Consider the following 24924-nt stretch of genomic DNA (forward strand, 5'->3'; position numbering starts at 1 on the left):
CTCTCTCTCTCTCTCTCTCTCTCTCTCTCTCTCTCTCTCTCTCTCTCTCTCTCTCTCTCTCTCTCTCTCTCTCTCTCTCTCTCTCTCTCTCTCTCTCTCTCTCTCTCTCTCTCTCTCTCTCTCCCTCGCTCTCTCTCTCTCTCTCTCTCTTTCTCCAACCATGCTCACTTTGCTCTCTAGGGCAAAGTGAGCATGTTGGATATAGCATATTGACGCAATCGAGTAAACAACCAATGGTGGGAACGGTTGGTTGCTTACTCGATTAACTGGTGTTTCAGGATCTTTGAGATGGCTAAAAGAGTAATTTTCTGTGGCTATGAGAATAATAGTTTGCAAGCATCATCGACTCGAGACGTCGGTAAGAACTTTAAATATTTGAAAGGATATAACTCTACCTGTGTGTTCTATCTGACGGCATTACAGATACCATGCCTCGCTGAGCATCGATTTTTGCCTCGAAATGAAAGGCTCAACTTGAAAGAAAATCGGGTGGAGCAGGTGATCTACAAGAAAAATTATGATGTGGTATAATCGGTTTTTTTAATTGGTTGCCGTGGTGGCGTAAGCTTTCCGCATTAAGAAAAGTTGGTACTTTGTAGCTGAGCTAATTATCACTAAGCATCCTGTGGTTTTCACATTTTGGGAGGCTATGAATGTTTTTTTGTCGGGAAAAATTCATATCACATCGATGACGCAATGTGCTTATGAGATAACTAGTTAATAGGACAATTTGTGTTCAGTCTTATGTAGTGATGCAGCCAGGAGAGCGGATGGATATCTTGTGTCGTGAGGTGCCACAAAGGCCCCGCGTCTATAGCCTACAAGCTGTTGGTCAAAATTGTCCATGATCTAACCGGAGTGTATTTTCTGTCCCAAGACAAGTATGCTCTCGGTCTTATTCCCACGTAAACTGGGACGTCTCGTGGAATGTTTTGTTATTGGTTTTCCGTCTTTTGGACTTTCGCAAAAGTTCGCTTCTTGTCTGAAAGCGCCATCCCGAAGATTAATGAGACTTCAAGTGTTGTTTGGAAGTTCGCCGGCGTAAACAAACGTGTTCGGCAAGCATCAGTTGAACGCGAGCGGCAGCATAATCTATGACGGGTCTCATCGATTTTCAGACATCGTAATATTCACATTATAAGCAGCCTAAGTACATATACAAATAGCATGCATCAAACAGAAAAGTAGAAGAGAAAACTATTTTTTTTTCAAATCCGCGTATGGGCCTGGTATTGTCAGATTTTGTTGCCGTCTCATACAGACACTGCTCGGCAATAACACAGCGTGCTGAATGCGCTTTTACCGTATTCCGTGCAGGAGAGGAAAATTCAGTCGCAGGATGTTTTTTTCGCCATTTCCTAACGATTCTGCTATGCCGTCTTCCTGTTGACGTTTATGATTGCATGCGCACACAGTGTAAGCTCACATCCGTTGAATGAAAATTGTCACAGAGACAGTTCAGGGATAGTATGAAGAATCAACTAAAGCAATATCAGGTGGCATTTAGAACGTTTTACGCTGTTATACGATGGCTACCTTTTGAGTCTCAAATTATGCAACCTGTATGTTTGCATATTTCGGCACATCGAGCTGTAATAATATCAGGGGCTTGTTCGCATAGGGCAAGTGGGAAAGGCAGGTAGTAGTTGGGCCAAATTATGCTCGTTCATTTGCCTGTTCGAGTCTTAGTAGTGCTTTAGGTAAAGCACGCATGTTTATGAAGCGTGTAGAAGAAACAGGTGATTGCGCGCGTGGTCGGTTCTAGGGAAGGGAAGAAAGGGATAAAAAATGATGGAGTGCCCGTAATATGTCAGTAAGCTTGTCTTCTTCTCAACATTCGGTACACTTCTGTTCCTCTCCTATTCCTAATGCTCCAGGTACACCTCTGATAGGTATGTTTGAACGAAAGTAATAGCTGTTGATTATGCAAGTCTATGGTGCAGTGATGGCATGTCGGTAAGATTTACTTTTCAGTTGGTGTCATTTAAAAATTTCAAACCATTCCTGTAGTTGGCTTTATCAACAAAAGAAATTATCAAATATGCCAGAAAAAATATTTGTAAAATTTACCTGAATTACCAAGCAAACCTGGCTGGTAAAAAATAAACGCACGCAGTGCCCTGGCATGTCCAAACTTGACATCCCCATTTACGCCCGTTTGTGATTTTGTAAATCCGTCAATGGCAACTAGCATTGATAGATGCCTTTACCTAGCGCTGATATCTTAAGTCTTTCTTCATCAGGTGTATGTTTAGAACACCATTTTTAGGATTCTGTAAAAAATGAATCATTCTGTTAAACTTTGCGCCGCCTAGAAATGTCTATTTTTTAACCCACAATATGAGTGTGCATTAGATGAAAATGGTGTCTATTGAACCATGTACGCTGCAAGAAAATTGGATCATAAACACAGCAACTGTGACTGATGAAAAATGCATTCTTAACTTAAACCGTTTATACTCCGTTTCAAATTTTTCGAATAGTATCTTCTAACAGTGTATTCGTTTTTACGACGAATTCATCGCCGTTTTACAACGCAAAGTCGAACCTGTATCTTTCGAGAGATGTAAAAACTGACATGTTCTCATACCACGGGTGACAACAATTGTAATTCGTGAAATTCTCAACTGATGAAACCGTATGGCCAAAGATGACGTAGGTTCCAGCGACATGACGTGCGTGTTCAGTCGTGGCCAGCTTAGCAAGAAAAAACAAAACGAAGATTGCAAACAATACCAATACGCACGTGTGGTGTGTACAATGCCGTGTACTGTGGCAAACCATTCCACTAAGTCAACGTGTATAGTGAAACAAGCCGCATCAAGTGATGGCAATAACTTGCATTAATGACGCGAATATCACCATGCATGTTTTCTTGATACATTGCACTACTTATCGAGCTTGAGGCGATATTGTAGTAATGAGTGTGTGAAAACGAATGTAATTGATAGATCGGTAGCATCCCGACATTTTGCAAGGGGGTGTACCACTTTCAGAGCTTGTTTCAAGCGCGTAGCCGAATGAAACATCAGGACTGGTTAGTCTAATAATATCACTTTATAGTGCCACTGCAGCACCACCAAGACACAAAAGAAATTGCTTTCCACAAAAGGGATTCAATCTGTATTCTTTTGTAATCCAAATTACACCTTACACCTTACACCATTACACATTACGGTTCTGTAACAGCACTATGCTTCTTCCGTGCAGTTGTCGCAATCGCCGTCGTTATGTCAACCTCCGTGCCACCTCTGCTGGTGCGATAAAAAAGAACATTTGTGATTGGCCCAGCGGCGGCAAGGGCCAGTTACCGAGAAGCGCGTTGGTTCAAACTTCGACCAATGTGTCATTACAGACCATGTGATTCACCCATTCACAAGGCCAAAGCACGCCTCGAAAAGAGCCGCCGTGACAAACGCCTATAGGGAGAAATCAAAGCCATGGTATAACGTTTCGTGGAATTTGCGGGATAAAAACTGTGTGCTCGCACACCTCTTCGCATATACTTTTTGTCCAAGCAGAGTGCTTCAAACTTTCGCAGCATTTATTTCACCAAATTTTGACAAAGTAGTGTGTTGCTAACATTACAGAACATACATGTTGGAAAAACCAAGATAAATGAAATGTTTTACTTTCGTAGTGGTAAGCAGGAAATCCAGAAAGATTTCCCCCGGGAGTGGCTACTTTAAACCGAAATTATGAGATGTTCAGAAGGATTTAGAGAAAACTGGCATTACTGATCAACCCGCAAGCGTCTAACCTATTATTAATTGAAAAGTGTAACAAAGGATGAACAGTTTCTCTCAATGACGTCTCTACACATTAACGACAATATGGAAAAGAACAAAATATTTTTAGGTAGGTCGATTTACGGCTTCCTGCAGGAAAAATGCACCTCTTTAGCAAGCCCCAAATACATACGACATCACTCAAGGTGAAATGGTTCTTAAAAAATGATCGTTTAGGACCAACTCAGTCTGTGGGGACAGTGTGGGCACGGTGCCGGCACGCTCAGAACAGTACCTGTACAGTGTCTGCGAGTGTCAAGGAAAGTCTGAACAGTGTAGGGACAGTGCATTCACAATCCATACTGGTACCACGTCGGAGCAGCACGAGGACCACGTCACTACACCTACCGTCTTCGTCGTAGTGGCTCCACACCTCCATGAACTGGTTGGCTGTCAGCTTCTTCAGCTGGCGACTTTCGGCGTCGCGAAACTGACGCATGAAGTTGTTGGCCTTGTCCAGCTTGACCCGGTTGCTGGACGGGCTGGCCGTCGCCTTGTCCGCGCTCATCCTGCGGAAGACGGAGCTGTCATCCGCCTGCTGGACAGATCACTGATACCGGCCCATCGAACAGACCGGTGCTGCACAGCCTCCCGGATATTCTCGTTTCTCGTCATGTAGGAGAGATTGGCTTCACCAGCCCTCTCGGCTTGCAGCACTGAACATTATCATCGGCGTGGATTTGGGGTCACGCTAGGTACGATACAAGTCCACTGTATTACGTGCCCTACTTGACGCTCCCGAGCGCAATGTTGCAGTGAAATTGCTCCTGTTAATGTGCCCTCGCCAGCTTCGCTACTCCCGCCACCTTCCGCAGAATGGAGGGCGGAATTGGAGTGCAGAGAGATGCCCCTGTCGGTTTTACACCAGACATGCTGGAGAAAATTAAAAACCAGGCGGCAGCTTCGTGAATAATCCATAGCTTTTACCAAATCAGTTTGCAAGATATCCAACGGTTCGCCTGCCAGATCAGGACAACGCAGTCAGAGTTCGCTTTTTGCTGCCCATGCGTACCTCTGCACAAGTTGCACAGAGGTCAGGTGATAGTCCTGTAAGGGTTTACCTCCAAGGTGCGTCATGCAATCACCTGAATTCGTTCCTTGAGTCCATGACATTGACCTTAGATGAACCCCGTGCGTCCCTTTTCATGTACGATTGCGATATCAGCATGCTGTGATAGGGATGCAAGTGCTACTGCAGCCTGTACGGAAGACGGCCTCACTTGGCCTCGGTTAAAAGTGATCTTACCATTACCCATTACACACCCGGTGACTGGTTCAAAGCATGTCGCGTTTTAGAGCGCATTTAGTATATTGTTTTGGGCTTGGCCTGGAATGACTCTGACCTCGAATTACCTCACAAGTTGTTATGATATTGATGGCGGCCTTATATAACACATTGACAGCTTCAGAACCACCCGAGGAGATGTAGCGCACACATGGACAGGGATGCCTCGTGCGGCCGGCTGCTTTCCGGCAAACACAACTAACCCTTACATCAGTTTGGAAAAAGCAATAGGTTCGGGAACTAATACAGAAGAAGCCTGAAGCTTGCAGATTATTTGCGGAAGAGCTGTAAGAACTGTTGGCCAATGTTTCGTTTAGATACATTGACTTGATACATTGATAGATACATTGATAGACACATAGATTCGTTTAGATACATTGATACATGACTTGCACGACGCCTTCAAAACATTTGAGAGTGGCTTTTACGTTACGTTACGTTACATAGTTCTGGCGATGGTTAGCATGCGGACACATGCATATTCGATCAGGACGTTTTGGGATCAACTCAAGCGTTATTAGAGTGTCCTGACCGAACGGTCAGGGTTAGGGTCAGGTCAGCATCTTCCGTTCATACATGAGCACCGGGTTTGAATCCCTATTGCTGTAAAATCGACGGAATAAAGTCAGCGGAATGACAAACAATAGCACAGCTGTTATCCACAAGTGCAGGCGAACGTGTATGATCTTGGAAGTGATGGAGAGGGGCAGCTGGGGTGATCAAGTGTTCACCGCCATTATTTGCCATCAATACGTCGTGAAAGCCCTTGAAATGGGCTTGCTTAATATTCCCATTCATATAGCGTAGCCTACGTTTCCATTCGTAGCCATTCATAGCGTCTCCTGATGTTTTGGCTCACTTATCATTGTGACATCATGTGATTGTCATCACTTGTCACGAGTCATTTTTGACCCCCGTTCTTTTTTGTAGCCTTCTCCAAGCTTGTATGAAATTCGACGGGGTCAGCATCACGTTCATCCTGCTGCAGATCTTTTCAACCATAAACTGTATTCCAGCGCAATTTTTCGTTTCGTCAGAATACCAGATTTTATAAATCCAGATAGCTCATTATCATCAACAACACATAAGGCACGGCAATTTCACCTTCTTTAACTGTGGATTACCGCAATCATATTCGGAAACACTTCTTATCGCAGTTCGCAAAGTGGGAGACGAAACGAACACCAGTACAGCATTTCACTGGGTAGAGGTAATGTCATATATTCCAAATGAATTGCAAGTTAAAATGTTCCATTTTTCACCCTGTGATCAAAGTCGACCCACCCAAGGTCGGAACGCTCAAACGTTTTCCGAGAACTATTTCGGTATGACATGACTGAAGACATAATGTTGAAATTTTTGCAGCCTATCTTTTAATATTTGAACAAATTCTGAGAAAAAATTGAAATGTCTTGCCACAAAGCGGCCATCAGTCGTGATACTTGTTTAGATCATGTTGTTTGGGTTTTGTGCTCTGGCGCGCCAGAGCACACATATGTCGTAGAAAATGCGCTTGTCACAACTGCACTGCATTTTCGCTTTTAAGAATTTGACCAGACTTTTTGAAAGGATTGATTTGTGGGATCAGCGCACATGTTGCGCAGTACATGTTGCGTGAGCCCTGGCTGCACCATTCGACGGTGACATTCCAGGTCCAAGACCGAATTTGGAGGTGAAAGTTTAATGTGCCGTAATGCTCTGCATGGTCCGCCCTGCCCTCTGACGTCACCTGACCTTTAACGCGGCCACTGTCACCGGGCGCAGGCCATCTCAGTCCCAGCAGCGCGAGCGCATAAAACGACTCGAGCCCGCCCCACCACGGGCTGATGGGTCGGAAAGCAGCCGCTTCAGCAAACTGAGCTATCAGGACGGACCATTCATTGGTTTGATGTGCAACGTAGTACATGATGCGATTATTTCGTACATGGAATAAGGGCCTACTTTCAAGAAGCAAATTTACAACTCATCAAACCTACGAAATAACGCCTCGGTAGCGTGGATAAGCGGTCTCCACGAGAGGTCGTGGTTTCGTTTATTCGTATTTCGTAATTCGCACGGCGTGCATATTGTTTCAGTTGTATCCAGATCGTGCTTCATGTGATGCATATTAGGAACCGTAAAATCCAATTCATATCCACCTGTTATGTCGGAATACCTCTATCTAATACGGAACACCTCTAGCCAAAAAGGAAGACAAGACAATCTATGTGGCAATGCTCACTTGCACAAACGACGCAATACTTACGACATGTCCCGCGCTTCGACGACTGTCAGTTAAGGTAAGACAACCAGTATGTATGCGGAGCAATCATCTTAGGTTTCAAAAGTTTAAGTTAAAAAAGCAAGAGTTCAACGCCAGAAATATGCCGATTGGCATGCATCACTACTGTTCGTGCTGTCATTTTTAACAAAAAATTAGTCTTGCTTTTGAGAACTGCAAAACGTTTTTAATGCGTCGGCAAAATAAAAAAAAACAGATCGACATCACTGTTCACTGGCCGTAAGATGCCGCGCTCCCTTTCTGTGTCAATGAGTGTTTTGATCGTCTTTGATCAAGGCGTTTTAGTGTGGGGCTTTTCGGCCGTGTTTTAGGTTTTTCACCAGTTCGAGTGGCTGGAGATAGACATGGACGTAATGCCGTAATAACGACTTAAATAGTTCGATCTACCTGAAAGTTGCTGGGGCCCCAGCAACCCCCCCCCCCCCCCCCACCCCCAGCGGGGTGAGAGTTGAAAGGGCTCCTTTCAGAAAGGCTATTTCAGTGATTTCGGTGGTGACCACGCTCATGGATATTAACTAGGTGGAAACTTAAGTGAAAGCCCGAGTGTCCATGTTTAATCGGTCCGTAATCCCCCCCCAGATTTATCAACAATGCAGCCGCCGAGCGCGCAGAATGTCGGCAGGATGACCCTGGCGGGCGGGTAAGCCCCCCCCCCCACACCCCCTATGGTTCCGAGGGGAACCGACTGGAAGGTCCGAAAGGCTGTATGGCTGCACATTTCATTAAGACCCCCGCGGCCTTGCCTGCAGTGCCAGCCCTCACATGTCATGTCAGCCGACCGCGTGCGCCGATCGGTGGCCTGGTGGGACAATGGGCGCCTCGATGCGGGTCGGAAACTATTAAAACCGAACGGTCGGCTCCGTGTCGGTCTGGCTTCAGCGGGCCTATTTCCCAAGCAGGGGCAAGGTCGGATACCGCGAATGTCACTGAAGGCCGTTTGCATTAGCCGGGGAGAGGGGGCAGGTTGGATCTCCAAGGGCACTTGTGTCTGTCAGGAGACGACAATGCTTTGCAGAGGATCCTATGTCGGCAAAAAGTCCCGAGTCAGCCAGGGTCATATTTGCATAAGAGGGACAGGGGCGGCGAACGTCAGGGGACCTCTCGCGATGGTTGGGGAGTCCAACAGTGAAAGGTGATAAGATAAATGACCGTCACATGATCCGCAGTGAAAAGGGAAATAATATAACACAATAATAAACAATAGAAAAAGAATCAATATTTCTTAAATTGCTGTATTCTAGGTCTCATCACACCACTGGGACTTGTATGGCTTCTTTCCTTGAATAAGGTCGGTGGCTGTACATCGAGAGCCAGGTGGTGTGACCTTGCGGGTGGTAGGTGACTACTCATATTTGTTATTTCACTTGATGGCCCGTAAAAAATAGCTGAGCATTTCTCACGTCACCCATCATAACATTGTCGAGAATGCGGATGTCTCGCTGCGTCTGCCGCGCATCCGACTGAGCGCCACCCAGCGACAATGATCGCATCGCGCCGCCACCTCGTGGAACGGACTGCCTGCGGTGGCCGCCTGCCCCGCCTCGCGCCAGGCATTCTTGACTGTTTTAACCGCTGACTCATCGACTGAAACTGGGCCTATGCGCATGTGTGTATCTCTGTACTGTGTGTGGGTTTTTTTACCTTGCACGGCTGGGCGCAGAACAACCACCGCGTGCATACGTCTTAAATAAAATAACTGTAACCGTGCCTGTAACTGGCCCCTCCCTGCCTCCCCTCCTCCTTCCTCTTCCCTGACTCCCCTGGAGTCAGCACTGGAAGGACGCGCTATGTTAACTGTCAGTGGACGGAACCATGCATTTCACCATGAGCATGTATGAAGTATTCCGCAATTATGTTTTTCATCGTCAGTTTTGGAAATCGCAATCATAAGGCACGCTGTCAGTTATGGTTTAACCCTGGCCTCTGGTTCATTGATTCACATTGCTTCGCCAGGATTTACAAATTTCTGGTCTTTGACTCCTGTGCAGATGTGTTTTACATCTTGTGAATGTTGTCTTGTTGATACCTTGCTACGTTTATGCTGAAACTGTGACGCAAACCTTTTGTGAATCTGGACATATATGCTACACATTTTGTCTTTGTTATCGGATGAAGGCAGTTCGTCAAGCAAATATGCGCTGAATTAATTTATCGTCTGTCGTAGTCCATCATCTGAGCTCAGCCTTATCAACCACACTGCTGCTTTATCTTATTAATGAAGCGATGAGCTTCGTTGACTTCCAAGTGTCATGTTTCGATGACAAAGTAATATACTCGTTGCAATGCTGCCTTCTTGAAACAGCTCATTGATTTGTTGAATTAGCGCACCTAATTTCTTAGCCAATATTTGTAGTCTTAGCTTTGTCAATTGGTATAATCATGTTTTTTAACTAACGGCTGCTCTAAACTTGGCTTTATGTTGTCGTTTTGCTTTTTACGAAGCTTCTTAGAACTAGGCTCAGGTCGGATCACTCAAAGTCAAGCTAGGTAAGTGCGCCAAACGACGACATATTTGTAGGAATAGTATTTGACCTTCGGCAGCTTGGATCAACGAATCTTCTGTAGCATTAAACGATAGCTGATGCCATTTAAGATCGGCATCCACCACAATTTATTTCGTTGCCGCACGTGCGTGACCCCTAATAACATAACGGGGTCGTGGACAGACACCAACGGCTTCACCCGCATGACCTGATTTGGCGCGTCACAGGTCGCAAAAACCTGATGCTCCATGATCGGTGTAAAGCCGGGTCACATGGATTCTGCTCCGACCTGTGAAATGGTCTTTCTCGATTGTCACGGCTAACCGTTCCGCATATAGAACAAATATAAATACACTAGTTTTGTTCTGGTGACTTTATTATGTTTGCCAAACGTCACACGCAGTGTTGTTCAGTGATACCCAAAGTACGCCATTCTATGACAAGCTATCCGACTATCGTGTTTGGTTTTTGGGACAACATGAGAGGGCTTAAAGGACTCCCTTGTCCGATAGATGCCAGAAAAACAGATTTCCGGCTCCTGCTCAATTTTCGCGAAAGGCCTGGTTCAAGTAGTAATTATGCCCTGTCACTTCATCACAGCAGGAGTCATTGTTGAGTTCATTATCTAGCTCGTTGCATGCATATATGCGCTCAATAACAAGAGCAAATGAGTTCATGCAAATATTACCGTAACCAGGTGTAACAGTATGTTTCGTTGAACCGTCATCAAGCATACAACGTCTCAACGTATTCAAGATCCTATCTCTCGTATTTGTCGTTTACCCGGCAAGGCCGTTTTCAATTCACGATCGCCTTGAGGAAGAAAGCAACCTATCTGGTTAGCAAAGATAACCTCAAAATTGGTCAGGATTGTTATGCTGGCATCTATCGTGCCGCCGATGACATGTGAAATTGAAATTTGTTATGTACATGTGAAATTTGTTAAAATCGCTTAAATATTTGAACAACCTCAGGATCGTCTAGCATTCATGACCGCAGTAGTATGTGCCTATATGTAACCGGAATAGAAGAAAAGGAAAGATTCGTTGACTTCAGACTCATATCATGACTAAATCATTAACAATTCAGTCACGGAATCATAACTCAAGTGTCGTTTCAACACGAGAGCAGGTCAAGGTTACGTGACATCATGGGATGCAACTTGCATTCTCTTCCCATTCACATATACCAAAGGAATTAGTTTTACATCACTGCTGGAGTAACTGTTCGGACTAGTGTCGTTGTCTGATGTGTTCGTCTGTTTGCCGTGCTTCTGTCAAGCAATTGTCCGCCCGTCGTCCAGTGTTAAAGACTCCTGTAATGGAGTATATGTTCTTGGACCATTATGCTTTTTATGACATTGTTGATTTTTTGTCTTTCGTGTAAATGCTACCCTCCAAATTAGTTTTCTTGGAATTGCGGGGATTCGAACCGAAGTCCTCTGATAAGGATGCTAGGGCTCCACCAGCTGAGCTAACCGCAAAGTGCAGGTGACGGGATGCGTTCACAGCTGGAAGCCAGACATCATCCTGTCTTTCTATCACAGATGGAGCAATTGTTCGAATTATCATCCTATTTTGTTTAGGAGGCCCAAAAGGCTTTATTCAACGACTTACCCGCCTTTAACCGGGTGTTCTGGATTCCTTACAAGCACCGGATGGTTTTTTGCTCTTGGCCATGTACACGTCACAAGCCGAGTTCTGCCTTGAAGTTGTTGAGATTCGAATTTGATTTGTCTTCCGATTCCTTCCCGAAGATGTCCTTAACTTTGAAAAGTTAACTTCCCAAGGTGTTTTCCAGCGAATAAAAAATAATTTCTCTCTAAAAGGCCTTACAATGATCATAAATACAGCATATGTAGGGAGACCTTTATCGATGTCTACCCCTTGATCAGTGTTAACTTTCCAAAGAAGATGGTTGCGTAATCGCTTTGACCCTGGAGTTTTTGTAGTCATTTTTGACCATTGAAAAGGTAGCTACCAGGTTATCTCATGGAATCCAAAAAAACCCATGCAGAAGACTTATAATGCCCCTCAAGGGTCACAATTGAGTCATGAAAAACGTGACACTGTTCAAGGATTCAGGATATCCCTGACGGCACTAAAAAAGTGTTACCAAGAACCCCATTCAAGGGAATGTTCCACATTCAGAGATATTGAAGCACGCATCATATATGATGAAATAAGCTTACTTCTAACCAATGGCAAGTTATTACACGCGCCCGGGTGACCGGCTAGATACCCTTTGCTCGGTACGGGGGAGTCAATTTGACCCCCGCTGAGATCTCAAGAACTAAGAAAGCTAGAAACACCAAATTTTCAGGATGTCTTAACCTGTACGTGAACTCATTTAGGTCAAAGTTTGAGCTTCCTAGGTCATAATCTTCAGGTCAAATCAGGTCAAACAAGGTCAAATTCCAGGTAAATCACCAAAGTGCCCCTAGAACCTAAGCAACTGTTTCTAAGCAAAAGGTCAAAAGCACATTTAAGGCTAGTGACCTTTTTTGATACAATACATCAAATCGTACAAGACTGCTTTGAGTTTTGCATTTGAATAAGCGACAAAGATTACGCCAGGCAGCATGTTCCTATAACAAAATGTCAACCCGGGTCATCTTAGGTCAATGACCTTTTCTGACCTCTAAGAAGTCAATGAAAGATGCATAATGCGGTTCCTGCTGTCAAAAAATTGAAATGAGCACCACAAACTATTCCACACAGCAAGCCCTAGAGTAATAAATCAAGTTGGTTGTGACCTTGGTCTGACCGTCATGCCTGACCTTAGGTCAGCGTAATTTGCTCATTCAATATTTGCGGTGCCTAAGAAAGCATCTCAGAAATGTATGGCTTCGTCAAACACTCCGTTATTGTATCAGGTTGGACGATTCCCTAGAAATTGCCTTCGCTGAAACCATGACCTGACTTTGACCTGCCATAGGCCAAAGACTTTACAAGGTATATCTCAATGTTTGATGTCAAACGATCCGCTATTCAATTGTCTACAGCTATGCAAAATTTGTCGCGGCTGCGCCGCGCCGTTCGGAAACCTTTCTAGAAAAACCTTTGGTTGGGTCAATTTGACCCCCACCCGAGCGCGTCTTAAAGTGGAAAAGACAAATATAATCAACATAATTTCTCCGTTTTGTAAATGTGCTCCATAATACGTCATTGTTTGATTGTGTTCTGGAAAGTTCATATGGCAGCAATCACTTAAAGTTCCTCAATCTCCCGAGAGGTGGCCCGCGGCAGTATCGGATGTTTGCTGAGCCAACTATCGTTGGTGCTCTTGGTTTGGTCCATTCTCGTGGTGTTCTTCCACATTTGTCCGTGAGTGTCATGGAAATGTTCCACACTTGAAGATATTTATGCAAGCATCAAATGTGATGACATAAGCTCACTTAGGACCACTGGCATAGTTTTAAGTGAAAAACGCTGCCCTAGACAGCACTATATCTCTGTTTAGTAAATATGATGCTCACCACGTCATTGTTAGATGCTCCCAATGCGCCATCATACCGTGCACAACATTGATTGAGAGCCAGTCGGCGGCCATATTATCTGGACATTGTGCTCACGAACGCAATATATGAACGACTCGACCATTATTTTGTTTCGGTCTTGATCGCCGCACAGCCAACGGAGGGACAAAATTTTAATAACGTTGCGTGGCGTCATGAACGCCTGGGTAACCTTGAATTACCCTCAACATTATGTTCCGAAACTGCCCTGTGAAGTGCACCGAAAGATCTCAAAAATGGTAGTATCAGTTCGAACCCCATTCAAATGTGCAGCAATCTCTTTGAGACAAACGCGATGACTGTGTACGCGAATACAGGGAAAGTTCTCACAGGCACGGGTGAAGATGCGAGAACACAATAAGAAAGGACCAAGGACAAAACACGGGCACATAGCGGTGTTTGGCTTAGCGAATATTTTCAGCGCCATCCTGCCATTTCGGCGGGTTCAAAGTACTTGTGGGTGCGAGGCTAAAAATCTCGCGCGGCTAGTTTTACAGCACCCCAACAGCATACAAACGTTACATGACGCAAGCGAGCAATGTCATATTGAGTAGTGCATTTGCTTAAAAAGGGAGCAAACACGTTGTGCATAGTAGTCTTTTCCTATTAAAAGTATACCAATTGCTATAAGCAAGTGCATTTCATAACATCTGACGCCTCCTTTAATACCTTGAAATGGAGAACACTTCCTTCAAAGAGAGTGTTACACATTTGCATGTGGTTTTGAAGTAAAAAAAAGTCATGTTGAAGACCATTCTGTGCAGTTTATTAGACATTTACATGGGGTTTTGAACTGACAAATTCATGTTGAAGACCATTCTGTGCAGTCCACCACACACTTACATAGGGTTTTAAACTGAAATAGTCATGTTGAAGATCATTCTGTGCAGTCCGCAGTCCTGCCATGCTTAAGAAATAAACCCTTCTAATGTCTGGGCTACACGTCCACGAATATGAGCAGATTTTGGGGGGGATTATTTTCACATCTGGCGTTCGTGAGCACCGTTTCAAGATATAACGCCCGTCAAATGGCTCTGAATCATTGCTGCGCGAGATGCCATAACGTAATCAAACAATGACGTGTTGAGTAGCATATTTATGAAATACATGTATTGTATATATAGAGTAGCCTTTTCCACTGAAAACTATACCAATAGTTATTAGCGAGGTTATTTCATTGTATCTGACGCTTGCTAAAATATCTTCAAATGCAGAACATTCCCTTTCACTATCAGGTGAAAATCTAGCCTGGAGAGAGTGTCGTGGTGGCCGCAATATGCGATATCGCCGCGGTGCGGTCGGTTCTCCATAAATATAACGTGTTTCAGAGAAATCACTGGAAGCGTTCCCGGGTTTGGACATCGCGTGGAGCGACATCGTGCTGGAGGACGCAAATGCCATGTCTTTGCTAGGACGAACAGCATCATGGTCTAGTTGTGGAGGGCACTGATCTGAGCGCTGCAGGAGACGAGGAGAAGACGTTCCTCCTGTTTGTTCTGTCCCAATGACTTCCTGGTTAATTCGTTCTGCCCTTCGCCCAAAAGCACTCAGAAAAATGCAGCAGGTGTTGGCATTCAATAAACGAACCTTATGTGGGATCCGTCAGTCTCCCAGAAGTCTGAAGAGGGCTCAAGAGCTGGTAAAAAGGCTTGTTTAGGGGGCGAAGCGACTGCTATTTTAGGTGGTTTGCCTGCTATAAGGGTACAGTTGATACATCTGGATTGACGCTGTCGCCGGCATCCTGTACGGCTCTTCGCATGTTTCTTGGGCGTCCGAACCTGTCGACCCAGGTCAGCTGCTCTTTTTCGTTGAAGTGTTTAAGGTCTCCTGTGGGCTATGCGAGTTTGGTGATGATCACTCTGCTTAGTTGCCAGCTGATCTCGCAGTTCGGATGCTCCATGTGATCAGGTCGCTACAATCCATTTTTATCAAATTTTTAGTGATGATAATCTTTGTCGAGATGACGATGCTGATTTCTGATTACCATGCACGGTATTCAAATTTTGGTGGCGGTTATCCTTGTCGATATGGAAATTTTGCTAAATTTTCGGTTGTGGTGAAGACTGCATGGCCCTGTGGTTGGCGTGGTCGATTTGCTCATGCTGGGCAGTTTGGTGGGGTCAGCATGGCCATATCCCGGCTGGTCTAGTTCTAAGGGATGGTTTGAGGTGTCTGACCTGACCTGCCTCCTGCTTTGACTCTCTGGTTCATGTGTCTTGTTCGCTTATGCTAGATAGTTGTGTCAGTCTATGACTTTTCTCGCAGTTTATATGTTTAAAATGCCAAGATACACCCTATGCTGCGCCCATTGAGTGTATGTCTTGTCAACACAAATGTGAGCTGAACAGCTCTGACGGTCGGTTGGCCACATGCAGGGATGAGTGAGGTGTACAAACACCACCCCATTCGCGGGGGGTTTTAATCTCAGAATATCATAAGTAGGTCATACAATGAACACCCGTCGTAGTGTCAAAAAATACCTTGATGCTCCCCATAAGGAGGAATGGCACCACCAACAGCATGCAGGGTTCATTTTGGCCAACCCTGCTACGGGGGAATTGGAAGCGTAAGTTCTTCGGTGTCAAAAGACTCTTAAACTACTCCTTAAAAAGGGTTTACGCCATTCTCAAAAGCGCTGTGCAGACGGCCTTTTTGGCCGATCCTGCTTAGGGGATTTTGGGGCGTATTTTTACTAGTGTCCCTGGTGCATTCACTTGGCAGAGCGTAGGGCATGACGATCAGAAAGTATCCCAGCAATTCCAAGGTCAAAATCTCGGCGGTAACGATTACATGGCTGAAAACCTAACACCATCAAGCCTTTTTTTAATATTCAGTAACGTCTGAAACGTTTCATACTGACTACCACCCTTGACGAGTAGGACAGTCCAACGTTCATTCCATCCACAAAATTAATACCTAGTCTCAATCAGTTAGTAAAACCAGAAGCGCTGTATAAATTCGCACACCATTGCGTCTTGTTTTTCATAGCTGGGCTAAGCCAATAATTTGTGTTACGTAAGCACCAGCTGGGCCGAAATCACTGCTCATGAGCTCATAACGCAGTGGGTTGGTCCGAAATGAGCATTCCCGTATGTCTAGAATGCGAAATGTTGATCAGTTTAAGACGCTTTCAAAGAATTCTTGAGCCTCCCCGGAACGGTTTGGAAATTATTCTCGGCACAAGCTCGAAAGTGGAGCAATGTTTGTATCCCCGCAGACGTTTTCGGGTTAAGCCGTCATGGGCCTGTACAGAGGATAAATGTAGGGGGAAGGTGCAGACCACTTCCGCTGGACTCCAAAACTAATGACTTTGTCGGAGAAAGCGTTCCAAGTTTCGCAGTCGTTCCCGGAGCGCAGTCGCAGGATAGCGCCTGACATCTGGCCGCTGCGTGACAGGCACGCGGTGTGGCCTCTCAGTAAGCCTTGCTTATGAAGGTGGTCGACTAACTGAAGGCGAATGGAGGGCCAGGGTGGCACTGATGGGTAGTGAAGTGACGCCATATGGCACGCAACATTTTTCGGAGGAACTATTGTGGAATCACTGGAATCACTCTCCTTGGGCTGTGGGAGTTATGGTTCTTGCAAGAACTTACGCTTTGCCAGATTTCTTATGTTAATGTTATCTCCACGCCAAAATTTTGAAACCAGAGCCACGCCAGAAACCAGAAAAAGGCTATCTCAGTATCCCGCATCGTATAAAACAAGATTGCACATATGCTGGAGGGAAGCTCCCTTGCTGACAAGCACGAATGTGCTAATCGCAACTTAAGTCAGCCAATCCCAACCTCTTTGCAATGCATGTTTGCACGGATGACGCTACAGCTGATTTATACACCATCTCACCGGCACCATTAATGTCATTAGGTATGGCCGGCCGCCCCCGACGGCCAAGCACAGCCCGGCAGCGACACACCCATATCAGCACGCGCTCTCAAGAGCCTCCGCTTCGTCAACTCGCTGAGTCAAGCCCCACCATGTTGCCGTGGGACAAACGGGAGCCTGCTATATCCGCGGGGCCGCAGACTCTCACGACGCATACACATCTATAACGGACCGATCTCAGACAAATTTGAACGGAACATATGTGAGATGTCAAATTAAAAAGCAGCCATGGCGGCAATTGGGGTGAGCGTTTTGTGGAGAAGTGATTAAGAAACTCTCTTATGTCGCCAAGGATATTCCTATTTTATGATCACAACTGACAGGCCTCATTACCAATGTCTGTTCCAATAATTCACTTGGTTGGAGCGTTTCCTTCCAATCCACCGACCCGAACCGGGATGGGTTTCAGTCGCCTTGGGCGCTCGCTATTTGCCCGTGCAGACCCTCCGCGGTCCCAAATAACGAGCGCCTAATTAACTGCCAGATAGGACATGACGTTTAAAGTCAAGTGACGTCAGAGGGTTAGAGGAATCGAGCCGAGCATTATGGCTCGTTAAGCTTTCTCTGCAAAATCCTGCCGGTGACCAAGAATTTGACGAATGAATTGTGGGGATTAGTGTCCACGTAACAAGCCCTGCTTGGCCTGGCCGCTTATCTTAGAAATTCTTCTGATCAAATGTTTCCGACTAATCTTTTAAAAAGGGTCTCCAGGTTTTTATCCAGGAAATATATAATTCGTGTGCCATGTAGTGACGTACGGGTACCCTACATCCTATACTTTTCTATAGCGACTGTAACGAAGTAATGGTGGTGGCTAAAATTGTTTCGCGTTTCGCTGTCAAATAATTTGTTAATGTTTGATGTATACGGATCTCTTCGGTAGGCCTACTTACTGGCCAAAATATAGCAAACAATTCCGGTAGCTTTCAACGAGCTCAAGGGTGACGTCTAAGTCCGTTTGCTGCTGTCGTTTTTCGCGTTTTCCGTGCACTGGCTGTTACCACCATTTGGCCATCAAATGTTCAACTTGAATTGGCAATTACGACAGCGGAGCCGAATCAGAAACCAATGAGCAGTTTCCCGGAAGCCCCATCGATAATATGATATGTGATCAACATGTGGGAGGAAATAACTGACCACGGGTGGTGCCAAGCTATGATCAGTTTGAAAGCATGGAATAATGATGTTTTTATGCATCTAACACGTCACCATCCCTGGCCTTTACGCGCAGCCGTCCGAATGAAGCGCACCTCCACTTCGGAAAAGCACATTCAATCTAAAAGCAGCAGGTCTGAAGTCGACTACGTAGCTAAACATTCATTGCGATGTTGGTATCAATCGTGCGGTTGAAGGTAGCCACGCAGTGCGGCCACTGTTGGCAGATTATTGTAACATTTAAGCACGAGGGGCCAACAAGTGGTTTCTCACCGTTCTACAAGTGGATAGTTCCGTTTGACACCAATAAAAGCTGGCAGGATAGCCAGCTTGCTTTGTTTTGACGTATGTGTGTCAGTTCTATCGTCATATTAGGCCGTGAAATCTTAAATAGGCACATGTTGTCCCCATCTGGCAGCTTTTCAAATTCACCGTGCAAGCATGATTTGCTTTGTCCATGCTGCGTGCGTGATTTTCCGTCTGTTACGCTTCAGTTGGTTCTTAGGAACAGAGCTAGCTCACTTTATTTACTTGTTCATTGCAGATCAAGATGAACACTGAAGCTCATGTTTGCAGGAAGTGTGCAAAGTGAGGGTGGATCACATTCAAAACGTGATGTTTCGTGCCATCGGTTTAGGTTAGAAGTGGCATGCAGTCGAACTGGAATTGCCAAAAAGGTGTTCTATTTCAATTTGACCCCGTGATATCTCAGGAACTAATAAAGCTAGAAGCACTAAATTTACAGAGCGTATTGGTCGGTACCTGAATTCATTCAGGTCAAAGTTTGAGGTTCCTCGGTCACGAGTTTCGTGTTAAATAGGGTCAACTAAGGTCACTTGGCAGGTTGGTCCCCAAAGTGCCCAAGAACCTAGATGCCGTTCTGAGCAAAAGGTCGCATGATCATTTAAGGCCAATGACCTTATTTGGCCTTTCAAAGATCATGGTCACTGAAATCATACAAGACTGCTTTGAGTTTTGCATTTGAATAAGCAATAAATATTACGCTAGGCAGTATGTTCCCAACAGTGGAATGTTGACCTGGGTCATTTTAGGTCAGTGACCTAAGTTGACTTTTCGTGCGTGCATGGAAGATGTATAATGCGGTTCCTGTTATAAAACAATTCGAAATGAGCACCAAAAACTACTCCATACAGAAAACCCTAGAAGAATAAAACAGGCTGGCTCTGACCTTAGTCAGACCTTCAAAACTGACCTCAAGCCAATAGAATTTGCTAATTTAATTGTTACGCTGCCTAAGGAAGTGTCTCAGAGATTTATGGCTTCGTCTAGAGCTCTGTTGTTGCGCGAGATTGAGCAATTTCTAGAAATTCACTTCGCAGAATCCATGTTCAGACTGACCCACCGTAGGTCAGCGACCTTAAGAGGTATATCTAAATTCTTAATACCAAACTACCCGCTATTCAGTTTTCTACTGCTATGCAAAATTTGGCGCGGCTGCGCCACACTGTTCGGAGGCCATTCTGGAAAAATATTCTGTGCGTCAATTGGACCCCCACCCGGGCGCGTGTTGATGCAATATGGTAAGCGCTTATTTTTTTGCTGCAAGCCATTTTTCATACGCGCTTGCGCTGTTCCATTCTTATCTTGCGAGCCTGTCACTTCGTGCTTCTTTTTTGCTCTGCAGGTCACACGGTTTGGTATTAAGCAACGTACAGGATATTTGTGAGCATAGTTCGTTGGCGATATCAGTTATGTTATTAATTTCTGGCCGCTTTTCTTATTATATCTTACAGGGCGTAAGTCATGGAATGATGTGACGTTCCGCTCCTTTTTATTTTAGTCGACACATAACCTTGGTTTTGTTATTGTGCATGACGCCAATCAAATACATCATTCTCGTGAAGAGAACCCACTATTTGTGTAGTATTGCTTTGCTCTTGGAATCCAGGTAAGGAGTCTACTTTATTGAAGTGGCGTCATTCATGTACGTCGCTTTGTTAATTATTTCATACAGAAGTCGAACAAGCGCCCACGCGCCTACGAGCATGGGATGTTTGCATCAATGCCTGCCCTTCATGAAAGGAGACTGGAGCGTTCACATTGTTCAATGTTCTATTTAGGGCATTCTTCCACGCTATATCGATTTCGATGAAATTGTGCGTATTACAGCAAAAGGAAAATATGTTTAAGAAATCTGAATGTTTTTTTTTCAGCACTGCCGTGTTGGGAGACAATTTGTGGACAATTTTTGGGCACAGCCCACTGTTTTGAATTATCATATATATATATATATATATATATATATATATATATATATATATATATATATATGACCGTATATATACACAAGCTTATTGTCTGACCGGAAGGTTAAGGCACAGTTAATTTTTCCAAAAAGGTTGCAGTAATGAGAATGTACCTGAATTTTACAATCATCAAGCTGCACATGTTAAATCTGGCTTCCTTGTTCTGTCTGTGACTCACGTGAACCCTCTCCCTGAAAGGGGGGGGCGAACCAACCGCCTAAGATTTTTTAGGATACCTCTCTGGTATGCTTTGCAATTGCTTCCACGTTTTTAGTAGCATTTGGGGTAACCATTGCCCGTGTTTTGACGCGTTCCTAACTTTACCGGTTTCCGATCAGTGGCGGCTGTTTAAGAACACCGCACAGCGGTGTGCGGCCGGCGCGGGCGGAGGACGACAACCGACGATGGCGCGGAGTGTGCGCGACGGGCCGGCATTGTTATAGCAACGGAACCATACATCATAAATGTATCTTCAAAACTTATACGAATGTATACTGTTGTACTCAGCATTAAACACGGAGCGCGCCAGTCTAAGTTTCGTGTCTCATCGAGGCATACTTTTGTAGACATGATGTAGAGCCGAAAAATACAAATTTCTGGAAAATTTGACAATTGCCGTGCATTAATGGGGTCTAATTCTTTGCCCCTTTGTTTGCCTCATATGCCATACTCGAAGTAACTGTCTGCGGCTCCCATCAGAAAGTTAATGTAATTCATCATGATACTCATGAAATGCTATTTCTTTGAACTGACGAAGCATTTGTTCACTCTGATCCATAAGTGCGGGGCAATGTGATGAGATCAGTCGGAAATAAAATGAAAAGGCAAGGAATTCCCGTCAGCATAATAACCCTCGCCACCAGTTACTGTGAAATAGTATTTGTTTCCAAGCCACACATAACATGAGCACGTAAAGATCATGGATCTGATAAATACGAGGTCTTGGGATGAATGTATGAATTGGACTGGGATGATGGATCGCATACATACGTGGTCTTGGGATCAATATAGGTATTTGACTGGATTGGATCGGAAAGTCTGCAAAAAACATAAATCAGCAATGGGTCGGTTCTAAAACCTAGCTGGCACAAATACTCATTTTACGTTACATTTTACGTATGTCTGTAGCGATGTCATGAACTCATACAGATCGCACAGGGGAATTGTTTTGCCTGAATGCATAAGCCAGACTGGACGGACTGTGTCAAAAAAGGAGAGCGGCTGGCTGGCAGGGATGTCAAATCTGTGGTTTGGATTGGACGGCACCCGGGCATTCAGCCCATGAACAGCTCTGATATGTGGGGCGAATCACAGATAGAGACTGAATGAGAATGTGATACATGACAGATGAAGAACAAGAAGACGTGGATGATTTTTCAGCGAATGATTGTGTGAGTTATCTCAACGAAGAACACTCGCGCGACGCCAATATTCCAGCGATGCGCTTCTTTGTGCCCCTAGCCAACCGTGTAGTTGATGGTCGATTAAATGCTATGTATAATAAGATGGCCAGTGCCTACATGCCTCGGATGGTCACTTTCCACGTGCGCTCGCTAGATGGGCGGTGGCGTGGATGCCACGTAATGCCGTGCATTAGCGGGTGCTGTTGTCATCCACAGCTCACCGGGCGCGCGGGGAGTCGGCATTGGAGGAAAGCAGCGAGTGACTCACGCGTTATCGGGTGGATGCAACAGCGTTCCCTGCAAGGGCCCGCGCTCGCCTATTGACACGCGTGAACTGCGTTGGATGTCCTTGGCTGTGTTGTGAGGTTAGCGGTGTTTTCCGCGGCCGAGTGTGGCTCGTCCCAGTGGTGTAGCCACATTCGGTGTCACCATTTTGCGCGCCGGTAAATGTGCCGCTGCGCTGCATGAGCCGTGCGGCCACCGGCCGGTCACCAGTTGCGCCCGGAAGCGTATGCTCTGGTCTCGTTACTGCTCCGAAGTCGAATCAGTGGCGGCTAGTAGAAAAAGATAATCAGTTTGAAATCAGGTGAAGCCCTTGTGACGAAAGCACTTGTTTATATACGTAGCAGCATCCGGTTGTGGTCTACTAAACATATGGACAAGCAAAAACGAATAACTATCACCATTGTCCTCATGCACGCCATAAGTTCTCAAGGCTCCGTGACCTGACTCGTCACGGACCATTTTTAAGCGTGTCAAATCACTTAATAGACAAAGGCGCCATGGGCTATGCAGAAATTATCCACGCTTTCCGTGGGACATCACCCAAATGTCTGAGCAGTTCTGAATGGCGCTTGTTTTCACCTGCGTGCGAGGCGAAGGTTCGTAGACCGGAGAAACCCCATCAAATGCCGTAAAAAGACACTTCCAGACCGTTGGTTAGTTATTGCCGATGGTGGCTATCTGCCTAGCAAGGACCGAAAAATCCTTATTTACTGCAGTTAAAACTGTTTTGGGTTAGCCAGGTTTAAAGATGTTTTGCATTCGGGTTTCAACACGCTAGAGCATTTAAGCTCATCACTGGCGTGAGGCGTGAACGCTAACCCTGCGAGGATTTAGCGAACACTAGCACAGTCACCGAACCCGTCATCACCTTATGAGGCATTTTCTTCAGCTAATCAGAAGTGCTTCTAACCGTTTCTTTGGAGTATACCACACAAGTGTTGACGACTTGGACAGCAGCCGTTTTGCGAGCTGGCTGCAATTACACAATCGTGTTTACCTCAGAGTGCAGTTGCATGAACTATAGCAGATGACGAATGTCGTACGAGCTGATGATCTATGCGATGAGATACATGCATCAGCAATCTTAACAGGACTTCCGGAGGCAGTGTGGGTAACTTCGAACTTGGGTACACAGAGATGGATTGAGTTCCGTTGGCTGTGGTACTGTACGGTATTAATGGCCATTAAATAATTAGCAGTCTGTCGATGTGCCAGAGCCAATTACGTATATTACACCAGGCTGCAGCCCACTCAGAACACGGGACCCCACGGTCACTGCCGCTTCTTCCTACTACGCTATGCGTGTTTTTCATGCATCTTGAGTCATATCGCCTAGTCATAGTTATGTGACCTGACTGCAATCATAGTGTCCAGGTGCCACAGTGTTTTGGCAAGGGCTTAATAGCATTGCATGCCGTGTACGCACAAAGTGATTCGCATTTCCATTCTTGGAGTATTCCCTCCCAGCTCTTTATACGTTCTCCAGCGCCGTCGTAAATGGGCCGGCACCAGCACCCGGTTCAAGGTGACGGGCGATCAGTAGGTGCGCGCGGGGCGAAGAGCACGCTCTGTCAATCATTGTCGTGCGGCCAGCTCTGGAGGGCTGGCCCGCGACCCACCTGGTGGCTGCTGGGGTGGCCGGCGGGGGCAGCGGGCGCACCGAGACCTGCAGACGGCGGCGGCACACTGGCCACCGCCAGCAGCGCGCCGCCCCTGCCGGTATTGATCTGTCACAGCGGCACTGCAGTGGGGCAGCGCGCGGCGCCCCGCCACTCGCAGGTGACGCCACCACACCCGCCGGCCGACCTGCTCACCGTGCCCACCACCCGCTGACCTGCTCACCCACCCGCTGATCCCGCCCATCCACAGGTCGACCTGCGCACTCTGCTCACCCACCGGCTGAACTGCTCACCCACCGTCTGACCCTGCCCATTCAGCGGTTGAACTGCTCACCCCTTGACCGACCCTGCGCACCATGCTTACCAATCGGCAGATCCGCCGAGGACCCGACGACCCTGTACACTCACTGAACGACCCCGTCAATGTGTGCTCACCGTGCACCGCGCTTGGTTGGTGATCTCATCTACTGACGATGCGCCGACTTCTCACCTACCAGCCGAATCTGCTCACCTGCCGGCTGATCCCACCACCGACCAATCCCGCCCACCCACTGTTCATCTACTCAGCTAGCGTGTCCGGGGGAAGAGCTCAGACACACGCTTCCGGTTTGTGCTCAAGCAGTTTATCTCATTCGCGACTCCAAGATTTGCTCAGAAAGACCGAGCGCGTCGACGAACCGCGAGCCGATGTGTTGTTGTGCTGGATTCTCCGGCACCGGGGAGTTGGAGCAAAGCACGCTCTTTGTAGACAACATTTCGGAATCTTGTACCCGCGCTGATGAGGCTGGAAGGGCATTCGCTTAGCACTGATGGTTTCTGGCCGCAGTTCCCGCGCCGCTTAAGATTAAGTCTTGAAAGTTTGTGACTTTTTCGGATAGTTTCTTTGACACGAACCATCATCATTTCAGGCCCCTAGTGCAGTTAATGGTGGTTCCCGACAGATAGATGCGTTGAAGGAA

At 46.0% G+C, this 24924-nt stretch overlaps 1 protein-coding gene across 3 annotated transcripts in view; it reads right to left on the reverse strand.

Annotated features, from left to right (window-relative positions):
• Nucleotides 1–24007, reverse strand: part of Cbp53E (Calbindin 53E) — a gene marked incomplete in the record, with an annotated part of 47211 nt that extends 23204 nt beyond the window's left edge. For all 3 annotated transcript variants that reach the window (XM_037233327.1, XM_037233328.1, XM_037233329.1), the window contains 2 exon segments: nucleotides 4137–4297; nucleotides 23966–24007. In XM_037233327.1, the coding sequence (XP_037089222.1) occupies nucleotides 4137–4296 (160 nt within the window).
• Nucleotides 24008–24924: the final 917 nt, after the last annotated feature.

The sequence above is a fragment of the Pollicipes pollicipes genome, unplaced genomic scaffold (genome assembly GCF_011947565.3).
Source record: "Pollicipes pollicipes isolate AB1234 unplaced genomic scaffold, Ppol_2.1 Scaffold_7231;HRSCAF=8579_pilon_pilon_pilon, whole genome shotgun sequence".
In the NCBI taxonomy this organism is placed as follows: Eukaryota; Metazoa; Arthropoda; class Thecostraca; order Pollicipedomorpha; family Pollicipedidae; genus Pollicipes; species Pollicipes pollicipes.